The sequence below is a fragment of the Amphiura filiformis genome, chromosome 2, assembly GCF_039555335.1.
Source record: "Amphiura filiformis chromosome 2, Afil_fr2py, whole genome shotgun sequence".
NCBI lineage: Eukaryota > Metazoa > Echinodermata > Ophiuroidea > Amphilepidida > Amphiuridae > Amphiura > Amphiura filiformis.
This window is the reverse complement of record NC_092629.1, coordinates 91,645,911-91,658,375: the sequence shown is the minus strand read 5'-3', so window position 1 is coordinate 91,658,375 and position 12,465 is coordinate 91,645,911. Positions and strand designations below refer to the sequence as shown.

General features: G+C 38.7%; 2 protein-coding genes across 2 annotated transcripts in view; one reads left to right on the top strand and one right to left on the bottom strand.

Annotated features, from left to right (window-relative positions):
• LOC140146825 (cyclic nucleotide-binding domain-containing protein 1-like) overlaps positions 1–10,993 on the bottom strand; it is a 62,443-nt gene extending 51,450 nt beyond the window's left edge. Inside the window, exons 1-2 of the mRNA XM_072168704.1 lie at positions 10,841–10,993; positions 6,972–7,050 (exon numbers count right to left, since the gene is read on the bottom strand). Coding sequence (XP_072024805.1) covers positions 6,972–7,050; positions 10,841–10,919 — 158 coding nt within the window. The 5' untranslated portion in view covers positions 10,920–10,993. The remainder of the gene's footprint in view (positions 1–6,971; positions 7,051–10,840) is intronic.
• On the top strand, positions 748–2,308 carry LOC140172070 (uncharacterized). Its single transcript, XM_072195420.1, has 3 exons — positions 748–763; positions 1,142–1,304; positions 1,951–2,308. The coding sequence occupies exons 1-3, from the start codon at positions 748–750 to the stop codon at positions 2,306–2,308; spliced, it is 537 nt and encodes a 178-aa protein (XP_072051521.1).
• Positions 10,994–12,465: the final 1,472 nt, after the last annotated feature.

The window sequence follows — 12,465 nt, the reverse complement described above, 5'->3', positions numbered from 1 at the left end:
AAGCAAGGCCTCTATTAGGAATATACCCAAATATATTAGGAATACACATAAGTGTATTAGAAACACATCCAAATATATTAGGAATACATTCAAATGTATTAGAAATTGACCCAAATGTATTAGAAATACACTCAAATTTATTAGGAATACACCCAAATGTATTAGAAATATATCCAAATGTATTAGAAATTATATTAGACATATATCCGAATGTATTAGAAATATACCCAAATATATTAGAAATACACCCAAGTATATTAGGAATTAGGGTTGGGATTTTCGGGTAATTTTGTGCCCGGGTACCCGTTTATTTTTTCGGGTGGGTACCCGGGTACCCAAAATTTAAAAAAAAAAAAGGTTTTTTTCAGAAGTGTCCCTGGACCTAGACCTAAATGCTAGGATCATTCATGGTTGACCTAAAAAAATGAAAAAAATGAAAAAAATTTCAAGATGTTTTGTATTTTTAATATGAAAATTGATATTTTGTATTCATGTCATAGTCTATTAATGATTTCAAAATGCATTGAATTTGAATGCATTTTGAAAACATTAATAGAGTATGACATGAATACAAAGTATCAATGTTCATATTCAAAATACAAAACATCTTGACATTTTTTTTTTTTTTTTTTAGGTCAACCATGAATGATCCTAGCATTTAGGTCTAGGTCCAGGGACACTACAAAACCGAAAAAAACTTTAAAAAAAAAAAAAATTGTTTTTTTGTTTTTTAATTTCGAATCCGGCATGGAATTCCTGCCCGGTACTCGCTACTGGGCGGGACTTCAATTCCGGGACTCGGTCCCTACCTTATTAGGAATACACCCCAAATGTATCAGAAATACACCCAAATGTATTAGGAATACACCCAAATGTATTAGAAATACACCCAAATATATTAGAAATATTTGGAAATTTATTCGGTTGATACTGCCCTCGTTGAATTAGAATAAATTAAACTTCTTCACGATTACGTCATCGGGAATGAGATTGTGAAGGGTTGTTCGGGGTTAGATCACTTCACGCCGGTAGCTGGAGCCTACAACACACAATTTTTTTTTCCGCCGACATGTCTACCGAGGCAGCAACGAAAGGAGATTTTCAAGCACTTTTACAGTCTATTAAGTCTTCCCAGGATGAGTTAGCGACCAGGTTCGCAGTTTCATTAGAGGATACCAAGAGGCAGTTTCAGGAAGAAAACGAGAGAAATATAGAGGTGTTACAGAAGAAAGTGAGCGAAGTTTCGCGAAGAAGGAAGTCAAGTGGAAGAGGGAAGGCAACAAAAGACAATTTGAATTCAATCAGTTAAGTGTTCATTTACTTCTATAGTAGATTATAAATACGCTTTTAGAGTCTGAATGAGATGAATTCCAAGAAATTGGGATATGGTGCCTTTTTTGTGTAGTTTTTGGGTCGAGCTCTTTGTTTGTATTTTGGCGCGAAAATTGCCCCACCCTGTTTCAGGTCCGTGGCAAACGTCTTCTGCGCGGTTAAAACAAAGTTTGAGTATATTTGTGTATATTTAATATAAAGCCTCTGTGCTGAATGGTAATGAATTATGCTGCCAAATAAGAAAGTCTGGGCGTGTGTCTAGTGTTGAGTTCCTTTGTCAGTAAAATTGGTGCGAAATTGGACTCACCCCGGCTCAAGTGCGTTATTGCTGCTAAAAAGATTTAATAGGTGTTTTTGTTCATCTTAATTAGCGTGTGTAGTTATTTTTGTTGTGTCACAATGAGTAATTTTCAATATAGGCCGTAAGCTTCAATCGTTAGTGAAATTTATGTCGCTAAAAATTTGTGAGTTTAGCATGCATCAGTGCACGACGAAGCATATCGAGGTTATATAGGATCGATGCTTGAGTGATCAGGATACTATAATACGAGACATGATTGTTATGTAATAAAATTAATGAGCCTTTATCATGTTTTGTATCTTATTCTTATTTATCAGATCCATTCTGGAATTAATAGAAGAATCTATTGAGAAACCGATTGAAGCAGACCAATCATTAAGAAAAGCCTTGGGTCTACTACGAGATAGACAGAAGCTGATCAAATTAGCTGAACAGAGCGAGCATGGTTGGACAACCGTCGCTGAATACGAGACCAATGAGTTGGCTGAAGATGAAGACGATGAGAAGAGGATCATGCGTGCAGAAGCAAGAGCAGGGAGGAAAATCAAACAGAAACAGCAAGCCAGAAAGCCCCCAAAACGCTTCAAGAGAGACGTACAGTCTACTTCTGGTTTTACTCCTAGGGCTAATCCTAATCCGCTTTTTCTTGGCAACCCCGGTATGGCCCGGTTTTAAGCAAGCAAAAGGAGCATGTTTGTTCTGTGGCAAGTTCGGGGACTGGAAAGAATCCTGTCCAGCACGCAGTAACAGTCAATACAGAGATCAGAGCTACCAGAGTTCCACCCAGACTGGAAACAGCCGCTAAAGTAAATAACAAAGTTAAGTATGATCTTGTAGAAATCATGAATATAGACCATCCTAATGTGGTAAATGATCTAGCAGAATATGAAGAATCTGATGGTACATGCGATATTAAAGTTTCTGGTAGGTTAAAATCTCACCAAGAATTTTGGCACAAGATTGGTGCTCCTGATTTCATTCTGGATATCGTAAAATATGGCTATGTTATTCCATTTTATGATTTGCCGCCAAATCAATTTTCAAGAAATAACAAATCGGCTTTGGATAATGCTGATTTTGTAACTAGGGCTATTTCTGATTTAGTCAAATTAGGCACAGTTGAGGTTTGCCATATAGCGCCACATGTTATTAACCCTTTAACAGTTTCTGTCCAGTCGAATGGTAAGAAGAGGTTAATTCTCGATCTAAGATTAGTGAACCAATTTATTCATAAGAAATCAGTAAAATTCAAGATATGAGGACAGCTTTGTTGTTCCTGAAGAAAGGTGGGTATATGTTTAAGTTTGACCTTAAATCAGGATATCATCATGTGGATATACATCCGAGCCACCAGACTTTTCTTGGTTTCAAATGGACAGTTGATGGTAAGAGTACTATGTTCAGGTTTACCTCATTACCATTTGGTCTCAGTTCTGCAGCTTTTCTATTCACGAAAACGGTTCGACTCCTTGTTAAGAAATGGAGGAGTGAAGGTAAAAACATAGTCGTGTTTTTGGATGATGGATTAGGCTTTGCAGAGAGCTTTGTGGAAGCCAATTCGTTAAGCGAAGAGATTAAGGCTGATCATATTGCTTCTGGTTTTGTACCAAATGTTCAAAACTCAATCTGGTTGCCTACCCAATACATGGAATGGTTAGGTTACAGTATAGATACACAATCCGGCAGTTTTAAAGTACTTGAGAAGAGAGTGCAAGGCATTTATCAATCTTGTTTAGGTATGTTGGATTCTCTCAAGAAGTCCTCCTCTGGAAGAGTAAGTGTAAGACTTTTAGCAAGTATTACAGGTAAGATAGTTTCCACGGGGTTAGCGGTGGGAAATATGTCTAGTTTAATGACTAAAGCAATGCATGTTTGCATTGAAACAAAGGTAAATTGACATTCTTTTGTTCAGTTATCCACTCAAGCTGTCGAAGAGTTAAAATTCTGGATTGAAAACATCCGTATTCTCAACAATAATCAGTTGGAGTTTAAGCCATCCGCTACTAGAATAGCGTATTCGAATGCAAGTAGCACAGGTTATGGTGGGTATGTGATTGGTTTAGGAGATGATATAGCACACGGTCTATGGACCACTGAAGAAATGAAAACAAGCTCTACATGGAGAGAATTAAGAGCAGTTGACTTAGTGATGCAATCTTTAGTTGGTAAGCTGTCCAATCATAGGATTAAGTGGTTTACTGACAATCAAGCAGTAGCTAAAATAGCTAAACAAGGTAGTATGAAACCTGATTTGCACAATATAGCGTTAGATATATGTGGGACTTGTGTCAGACACAACATTTCCTTGGAAGTAGAGTGGATACCTAGAGCAGAAAACGACAGAGCTGATTTCATAAGTCGTATTGTAGATTCTGACGATTGGGCAATAGCAGATTCGGTGTTCAATCATTTTGATCATATATGGGGTCCTCATTCTATAGACCGTTTTGCTTCCTTCTATAATGCAAAACTACCAAAATTTAATCCCAGGTTTTGGAATCCAGGCTGTTATGGAATAGATGCATTTACTTTTGATTGGTCGTCAGAGCATAATCGGCTAGTTCCACCAATAAGTTTGATCCCCAGGGTAATCCTTCATATGATGAAAACGGGGTGTTCAGGGACCTTGATTTGCCCTCAGTGGTTTTCGGCACCATTTTGGCCTTTAATATTTCCTGATGGGTTTACCCCAATCCCAGGAATCCTGGAAATTAAAGAAATCCGATATTTTCCCGGAATGTTTGAAACGGGCAGAGGTGATAACAGTAAATTTGTAGAACAGATAGCCAGAAGTGTAATTATAGCACTAAGATGTGATTTCAGATCCTAGAAGATATCAGATATCAGGTATTATCACCGATTGGGTGTATAGTGTATATTGCGTTTTCAGACGGCTTAAGTTATTTCACTGGCTAGATGCTGTCGGACAGCAATTATATTAGCATGATCCTGTCATGGTATTTTGGCAATCGGTATTGCTGTCAGACAGCAAATTTTCCAAACAGTTTGGATAATGGTTTTGTCACTGATGATATTTGGCAAAAGGATGCTGTCAGACAGCGGTTCTTATCCAATCACTATTGGTTAAGTCTGTTTTAACATTTTTTTGTCCTCAAAAGAGGTAAGCCCAAGAGTTGGGAGTCAACCAGGTTTAAAATAACAGGTATGTGCAGTATATATTAGAGTTTATTCAGATGGTATAGATTCTGATTATTGTTTTTGTTTGCTTTCAGGTAATATTTGGGAGCGGAATATGGACAAATAGCCCTGTTGAGAACCAGCATGAAGAACTTATAAAACTGGAAGCAGTGTTACCCTCTGTACTCTTGAACTCTAAAGCTATATCTACCAATGCCCAATACAGTGGCGCTTTTAATAAATGGTGTACATGGGCAGGTAAATTTAGATTAGTTAAAATCCCGGCTGATCCGTTTCATCTGTCGCTTTATCTGATAAGCCTGAGCCACTCAGCCAAATCTCCAGCACCCATCCTTACAGCAGTCAGCAGTATTGCCTGGGCTCATAAATTGGCTGGTTTAGCTGATCCGTGTAGCACTCCGTTAGTTAAAAGCTCAGTCGAAGGCTTAAGACGCAAGCTATCGTCTCCAAAAGTCAAAAAAGAGCCTATTAGACCGAGAATATTGATTAATATGTACGAGTTATATTGTGCTGATCTTTCCGTAAAAACCTGTTTAATATCAGAACAGTATGTATGTGCTTAATTGCATACGCTGGTTTTCTACGTTTTGACGAACTGTCAGATATTAAGTATGGTCATCTTGATTTTAAACAATCACATCTTTCAATATTCATTCCGAAGAGTAAATCCGATGTTTATAGAGATGGTAACCATGTGGTAATTGCAAGGCTAGGTTCAAAAACATGCCCTGTTGCTATTCTTGAAAAGTATTTAGAGTTAGCCCAATTCAAAGTTGCTGATGCAGATCGCTTTATTTTCAGAAATCTTTCGCCACCAAATTGGGGTTCAAGTTAAGAGATACTAACCGACCTATGTCATACACTCGTGTTAGAGAAATCATATTAGATGCTCTAAAACCTATTGTTGGGGATGCGTCAGTGTATTGTGTCCATAGCCTACGTTCAGGCGGCGCCTCTGAGGCGGCCAATGCCGGGATTAATGATAGAATGTTTAAAAGGCATGGCAGGTGGAAGTCCGAGTCAGCCAAAGATGGCTATGTTAAAGATTCACTTGAACACAGGTTGGCTGTGACAAAATCACTTGGGCTTTGATTGCCTGGCTTTTTTCCCTTCATGGAGCATTACAGTAGTGCTCTGGTCAATAACAGTACCGACAATTAATGCTAATTTCTTGTGTTTTGGTATGTTTATTCGTTTGTGTGAGGGGGCCCGTGGGGATCTCAGGGTCGGGAGGTATGAGTGAAGAATTGGAAATTTATTCGGTTGATACTGCCCTCGTTGAATTAGAATAAATTAAACTTCTTCACGATTACGTCATCGGGAATGAGATTGTGAAGGGTTGTTCCGGGGCTAGATCACTTCACGTCGGTAGCTGGAGCCTACAACACACAATTTTTATATATATTTTTTTGCTGTGGTCAAGCTGGTTAGTAGTCTGGATGGGAAGGTCTTTTGGCAAGTGAAACTTTGGCGGGAGGGAGAATCGAACACCAGATTGGCATGGGGTGACTAGGCTGGGCCAATCTACGTTCTCAATTTTTCTTGTTCTTGATCAATAATACAAAATATTAATAATAATAAAAAGTTCAAGTTTTTCGAGTTTTAGTAGCTCCCTAGTTGCTGCGTTAAGTATTCTGTGTAGGCTGTCCTATTGTAATAGATTCAAATATTCAAATATTCTGATCTATGTAGTAGTTTAAGACAATGGATTCATTATGTTTAACATAATGGTAATTATGGAGCATTACAGTAGTGCTCTGGTCAATAACAGTACCGACAATTAATGCTAATTTCTTGTGTTTTGGTATGTTTATTCGTTTGTGTGAGGGGGCCCGGTGGGGATCTCAGGGTCGGGAGGTATGAGTGAAGAAATCCAAATGTATTAGAAATATACCCAAATATATTAGAAATACACCCAAGTATATTAGGAATACACCTAAATGTATTAGAAATACACACAAAAGTATAAGGAATTCACCCAAATGTATTAGAAATACACCCAAATGTATTTGAAACACACACAAATGTAATACATCCAAATGTATTAGGAATACACCCAAATATATCAGGAATACACCCAAATGTATCAGAAATATACCCAAATGTATCATGAATACACCCAAATGTATCACGAATACACCCAAATGTATCAAAAATACACCCATGCAAATACACTTACTTCCCTTTAAGTCCCTGATGACTGCACAGCCATTTTAATTTCTCATAATCAACTGCAGGTGTGTCTACTTCTCCTGGAACTGCACAATAAAATCATGACAGAAATGTTAGAATTCATCTAGGCGTGGGTGGGGTTGGGGGTGATGGTGGGGGTGGGGTGGAGGTGATCACCCCCAATATTTGGCTAGGAGATGTACCATATAATCAATATCATCCCCCATGGATATCATCCCCCACGTTGATGCCTGTGTGTGGGTTTGACCAAATTAACCTCGTATTTAATCATTTTAGCCCAAAAGTGCAAATTTGTTCGTGCTTCACACAAAAGTATTCCACTTTTGTACCAGATTTCAGAGGGGGGGGGGAAGGGCCCAGCCCCCCTCTCCTGGAAACCAATTGTTAAGTTACAGAGGTCATAGGGTCAATACTGTTTGGGTTACTAACTGGGGCTATTTTGAAAGCTTTTGAACAAGTGACGATCCAGACTTACAATGTACTTTATTAATTCCCCGACAGAAACAAACCTGACAGGTATTAATGCCTGCACCCGGACTCGGACCGCTCACATTTTCTTTTTTCCACCCAATTGTACAATGACCCAATGGTTATTTAATTATTTTATGAAAAAAATGAGGGCATGCAATTGCCCATGGGGCACTCAAGTATATTGATGTACATAGAAAACACATTGCAAATAGAAGAATGAAACAAAACCAGTTTTTAACATAATGGTATCTTTAATTTCATTGGGCAGAAAATAAACGTAAAACATGCTTTATTTGAAAAAGGTTAATTTGCTCAGAACTATACAAGATGGATTTAATCCTTTTGGAAACAAACTTTTCATATACCGTACCGTACCATACTTTTTGGGACCCTGCAATTTAAATTTTCTTCTTGGAAAGCCATAATGGGCTGGGTGGGTAAGTAGGACTGGGTGGGTAGGTAGGGCTGTGTGGGTAGGTAGGGATGAGGGTAGGTAGGGCTGGGTGGGTAGGTAGGGATTAGGGTAGATAGGGCTGGTGGTAGATAGGGCTGAGTGGGTAGGTAGGGCTGGGTATAGGTAGGGCTGGGTGGGTAGGTAGGACTGGGTGGATAAGTAGGGCTGGGTGACTTTTTTGATAAAGATGCAAAATTAGTCACAAAAATTATCAGGGGGTGTACAGTGTAGTACCACCTTATAAAGTGCTGAGGGGTGGATCCAGGGCATTTCAATAGAGGGGGTGCCGAGCCACTGCAAGAAATTTTGGTGAGCCGAAAGAGAGGGGCAAGCAGGAGTGGGAGCAAGCAATTTTTGGCACACCTCCATAAAACTCTCTAAAAAGGCTTAGGAAAACAGTTACGGAAACACTTAAATATGCAAATTTTCCAGGCCTGCTCGCTGCCCCACCCAGCCCTACCTACCCTCCCAGCCCCACCTACCCACCAACCCTACCTACCCACCCAGCCCTACTTATCCACCCAGCCCTACTTTATCCACCCAGCCCTACCTACCCACCCAGCCCTACCTACCCACCCAGCCCTACTTATCCACCCAGCCCTACCTACCCACCCAGCTCTACCTACCCAAAATTTCAGTTGATTCCGATTTTGCGTTTGCTAGTTATGCATGTTTATGTGTATTACACTGCTCCATAGACAATGCATTGTAATTTCGTTCTGGTATACCAGAACGAAATTCAAATTTCACGATATCTTTACAAAACGAATTAATCTGCAAGATATATTTTGTACATAAACATTATGTAGCCCGAGGTTTCCAGTAATAAAAAAATCTCAACTTTTTTTGACAAAAGTGGGGGATGAGGCTGTGGATCACGAAATGCCCTTTTTTTTTTTTTTTTTTTTTTTTTCCATTTTTATTGCCCTGTACTTGGGACTGGTGGGTGGAGAAAAGATACAGAAAACCACCAGCCCCCTTATTCATGTCAGCCATACAATATTATAAACAAATATCCAATTATTAGTTTGATATGTAGCTACACTTGTAATTATTGACACCCGCCACTCACAAGTGCTGTGATGTATATACCACACACAAGCTGAAGCCAGGACATAAGAAAAAGAATGGAAATGCCCTTTTAAAAGTGAAGGATAAGTCATTCAGATTATCATTTGGTATTTTTGAAATGAAAAACTTGGCAAAAAACAAAGAAAACAGCTAGTATTAACGAAGTTGAAGCCCCATTCGAATACATGTAGCTAATTTAGATACTGTCAGTATCTAAATTACAGATTCACGTAAATTCCTTATTTTTGTCTTAAATATACTGCTTTCGGCTAAACCACTAGCAGGCTATGTTTACATATTTATGACAATGACAAAGGTACCAAAATCTGAATTTTGATGATTTTTACGATCGTCCCGATGAGCAAATCACTGAATGGGCCTTTAAGCATTGGGTAGCCAGAGGTTTCCAGTGGTAAAAAATCTCAACTTTTTTGAGAAAAGTGGGGGGGGGATGAGGCTGTGGATAATGAAATGCTCTTTAACTCCATGCACATTATTTCACTTTACCTTGTTATTTTGGCTTAAAATGGACAGAAATCATTCCTGGCCGTTAATAAAGGCCGCTCCAAATATGTGACACGATCAAGGAAATGAGTCGGATGTCGCTTATATTGATTTTGAGATATTGGCAAAGAAAGTGTTTAAATTCTTTTGTTGTTTTATATTGTTTTCAGCGATTGATAAATTGACGTAACTTCACAAAGAAAAGTCGTATCAGTAAACTATCAACATGGGGTTTTCAGTTTCTTAAAGCTCTAAATGTCCTGTTAAGAAACATATGTCGACATGTGACTCATTCCCCTTGATCATGTCACATATCTGGAAAACATATTCAGTTAGGGAACAACCCAAAAGTTTGATGAAGCCCTATAAATGAAAGTCCTTTCGTTAGAAGGCTAACCCCTCTCCTCTAACGTAAGTGTCAAATATCAAAAATTCCAACCCATATTCATTGGGCATATGGCCATCGCTACGGTCGATGGGGTTGTGGAGGAGTGCGACATTGCTAGGATATTGATCACGTTTAAGAAACAATAATTCTAATATTTTATTTTGAATATTTTTCTTCATAAAAAATTAGGACTTGCTTGATTTTCAAATAAAAAAGAATCAAAGTGCGGTACAGCTGCTTTCAGAAAATACTAAAATTTAACAATTATATATTAAATCCTTAAAAAAATATCAACTTTTTTAAAACTACTTCTTTACAAACGTAATCGGACTTGACCCCCCCCCCCCTAACGAAAGGACTTTCGTTTATAGGGCTTCATCGAACTTTTGGGTTGTTCCCTTAGGAGCTGTTAGTTCGCAAGGCAAACTTACAAAAAACGGGCAAAACAGATGTGTTATTTATCGGTATGACATTTTCCTCGTACTAAGGAGCTGTGTGAAGTTTGTTGGTACCGTATTATATTAAGGTGAACATTGACTTGATTATATTTTAAGCCTACTTAATTGGGTTGCACTTGAAAGTTTGCCTGGTCAACTGGATGGGCCTTTACTTTAGCATGTTTAGTATTTCAGCATTTTTGGGTAAATAATAATTTAACAAAATTTAATTTGACTTGTTTTGATTGGTTAATGGTAGGCTATAGCCGGGGCTATAGCCTACCAACTGCACAGTCTACACCACATGGCAGGTCATGTAACTTGCCATAAATCTAATACTAATATCTGTAATATAAAGACTATTATTATTTATGATAAACATACTTGATGGTGGTCAAAAAACCTATAACTTAAGCTTTAAGCTTTAAGCTTACATCACCATCAGCAGTCTCTGATCATGACGTTTATACTTGATTTACTTGTTGTGGCAAGTGCAGGTGCCTATTTCACAAAAATAAAATAATACTGACTTTTATGTTTCGTTTTCTGCCGATTCCTTCTACTCCAACCAGCAGAATCGCCCGCATCATCGACGTTAACCAACGCCATTTCGTCGATACAAACGTAATTTTATAATTGATTGATGAATGACGGATGTGGTACAACACCAATACACCTGTTGTACATGGTTTGCGGAAGATAATGTTGTTGTGAGCAACAGTAAACAAATGTATGAGGGCGCTACAACAAAAAAGTTAACCACAAAATCAGGCTCCTGCACAAAATGTAAGCCCCATTCAGTGATTCCAACCGTGCGAAAGTATTAAAATTGTGTACCGGCATGTAAAATCCCTTTAAAATGTTAAGGGTAAGTAGCTAAAATTGTCATTGGGTATTTCTGAAATGAAAAAGGGGTATGAACGTTTGGACAGTATTTATTGTGGGACATTAGCATGCGCGTATTTTGGGGGGGGGCTTTGGGGGCGCCAGCCCCCCGGGGTCAAAGTAGGGGGCGGCAAAAATGAAGGGGCGGCGGAAGAAGAAGGGGCGGCAAAAACAGGGGCGGCCAAAACGAAGGGGGCGGCAAAACGAATTAGCAAAGAAAAAGGGCGCCAAAAATTGAAAAAGCATGAAAAATTTTGAAAAAGGTTTTTTTTTGTTTTTGTTTTTTTTTGTTTTTGTTTTTTTGCTCTTCACTTTTTCCAACGACCGTGAAAAAATTGGGTCAACCGTTTCGGGCTGTTAAGGAAGGGGCGGCAAAATTGTTTCTTCTTCAGCCCCCCGGGGTTGGGGCGGCCACGGTACGCCACTAGTGATTAGAGCACATCAGACATATCGAATTCCCGATCGAATTGCACTCTGAATACGAAGAATGTCCTTCTGATAACTTGCCCCATATTGGGGCAGGTTCGCCCATATGGTGGGGTAAGTTCACCCTAATCACAAAAAAGGTTTAATTGCATAACAATAACATATTAAATGCAAACATTTAGCAAGAGTATACAGGGCATTCATTTTCTTCAGGGGAGTCACTAAAGCTCACTAAATTTGTTGTAGGGGTCGGGTCAGGGTAAAATGTAGGGGTCCAAAGTGAACTTAAACGTATCATGTTTACAACTTCGGGGAGATTATGGATTAGGACATAAACGGTGGTATGAGTAATACTCATACCACATAATTTTAAAAAACATGCTTTTCAGTAGTTTGACCTTGTTTAATGGTATAATTATAAATATTTTGCATAATACGCTGATGGGGCATGTCCGCCCTCCAGTTTGGGGTAAGTCCGCCCGGGGAAGATGTAGGGCGAACATGCCCCATACTCAAAAGGGCGAACATGCCCCTTGTGCACATTTTTGTATTTTCTTCAGGGTATGCAAAATACAAATCGAACAATGAGTTTATAACTGCATTAAATCTTTGACAAATCCCACATGTTCCCAACATATCAAAACGTTAGGGTACCCTAAGCATCATTACTCATTTTCTTATTTCATTCCATTAACAACCGCGCGTACCGTCCACTGACATCAACAAAAATCAAACATTTTCTCAAAACATTTGTATTACGAAAATCACAACTTTGAAATTATTAGTCATATAGGCCTATCACAGTCGATATACCAAAACAAACATGAGAATGTCCTGCAATTTA

Coding starts and splice junctions, on each gene's coding strand:
- LOC140172070 (XM_072195420.1), top strand. Junction 1,305..1,950: donor AGACAATTTGAATTCAATCA/GTTAAGTGTTCA, acceptor CTTATTTATCAG/ATCCATTCTGGAATTAATAG.